The following is a 1,593-nucleotide window of genomic DNA, read 5'->3' as shown; positions in this document are numbered from 1 at the left end:
CTCTATGGTGTAAAGTCCATTAACAGTTTTTATTTTTTTTTAAAGAGACAGAGTCTTACTTTGTCGCCCTCAGAAGAGTACCGCGGCATCACAGTTCACAGGAACTTCCAGTTCTTGGGCCTAGGCAATTGTCTTGCCTCAGCCTCCCGAGTAGCTAGGACCACAGGCACCTGCCACAATGACCAGGTACTTTTTTTGTTGCAATTTGGCCAGGGCCGGTTTAAACCTGCCACCCTCGGTATGTGGGGGCCAGTGCCCTACTCACTGAGTTATAGGCACCACCCAAGTCCCAGAATGTCCAATACAAATATGTAATATTAGTTTTCGCCAAAAAGAAAAAAATCTTGTTAATTTCAATTATTACAAATAATTATATTTTGGTTTACAGTACATAGATGATATTTAAGATATAGGAAAGAATTATGCAACTAAGAAAGTAATACTCATATGACCATGTGATGTGATTCAAGACCTATCTGTATTCTAAGGTTTTAAAAAAAAATGTATCTGGAAAATCCTTTTGCAAAATAGAAAGAAATCTGTGATTTCCTTGATGAAGACATTCACAGAGACTACAAAGAGATTTCTTCTGAAATGCAAACGATCTGCTTTCCAATGTTACCTCCTGTCATCATGGACTGGAATGCAGCTGGAAAGAAAACAATACTAGTTTATCTGAAAAGATCAATGTCATTATCATATTTGTTTTCAGAAGGTCAGATACAAAATTACTTTGAATATTTTCTTCAATGATTTTACTTTATTTTTTGAGACAGAGTCTCACTATGTTGCCCTTGGTAGAGTGCTGTAGCATCACAGCTCACAGTAACCTCCAACTCTTTGGGCTTAAGCAATTCTCTTGCCTCAGCCTCCCGAGTAGCTGGGACTATAGGTGCCGGCCACAATACCCGGCTATTTTTTGGTTACAGTTGTCACTATTGCTTAGCAGGCCCGGGCTGGACTCAAACCCACCAGCCTTGGTGATGTATGTGGCTGGCACCCTACTCACTGAGCTACGAGCCAACTCAGCTATTTTTTGTTGCAGATGTTATTGTTGTTTAGCTGGCCCAGGCTGAGTTCAAACAGCCAGCGTTGATGTATGTGGCTGGTGCCGTAACCACTGTGCTACAGGCACTGAACCTCTTCAATGATTTAAATATGAAGCACAGAAGAAAACTGTCATTATAAAAACTCAAGTAAAATATAGGCAAAGTTAAAAGCATAAACTAACCCAATTAACATCTTAAAAAAATGTTTTTTACCTAAATTGGAAATGTCTAATTGGTATCTACATCAGTGTTCATTGTTTATAGTAGGCATCCTCAAACTACAGCCCACAGGCCACATGGAGCCTGTCTAGGACATTTATCTGGCCCTCCAGGTGTTTTTGCCACTGCTGCCTGTCCTACTTAGCAGCCGACTGGTCCCGGGGCCCACAGTCCGGCCTTCCAATGGTCTGAGGGACAGTGAACTAGCCCCCTGTTTAAAAAGTTTGAGGACCCCTGGTATAGTGTCTGAAGACTAGAGGCAAATATATATGGGAATATCATAAAGTTTTAGTAAGTAAATAACTACAACATAGATTTTTTTTTT

General features: G+C 40.4%; 1 protein-coding gene across 5 annotated transcripts in view; it reads right to left on the bottom strand.

Annotated features, from left to right (window-relative positions):
- Positions 1-213: 213 nt before the first annotated feature.
- PTGR2 (prostaglandin reductase 2) overlaps positions 214-1,593 on the bottom strand; it is a 39,839-nt gene continuing 38,459 nt past the window's right edge. For all 5 annotated transcript variants that reach the window (XM_023511507.1, XM_023511506.1, XM_003786901.3 and 2 more), the window contains one exon: positions 214-649. In XM_023511507.1, the coding sequence (XP_023367275.1) occupies positions 573-649 (77 nt within the window). In that variant the 3' untranslated portion in view covers positions 214-572. The remainder of the gene's footprint in view (positions 650-1,593) is intronic.

Source organism: Otolemur garnettii, unplaced genomic scaffold, assembly GCF_000181295.1.
Source record: "Otolemur garnettii isolate 467f Iridium unplaced genomic scaffold, OtoGar3 scaffold00020, whole genome shotgun sequence".
NCBI lineage: Eukaryota > Metazoa > Chordata > Mammalia > Primates > Galagidae > Otolemur > Otolemur garnettii.
Note: the sequence above shows the minus strand (reverse complement) of the source record. Positions and strands in the feature narration are given on the sequence as shown.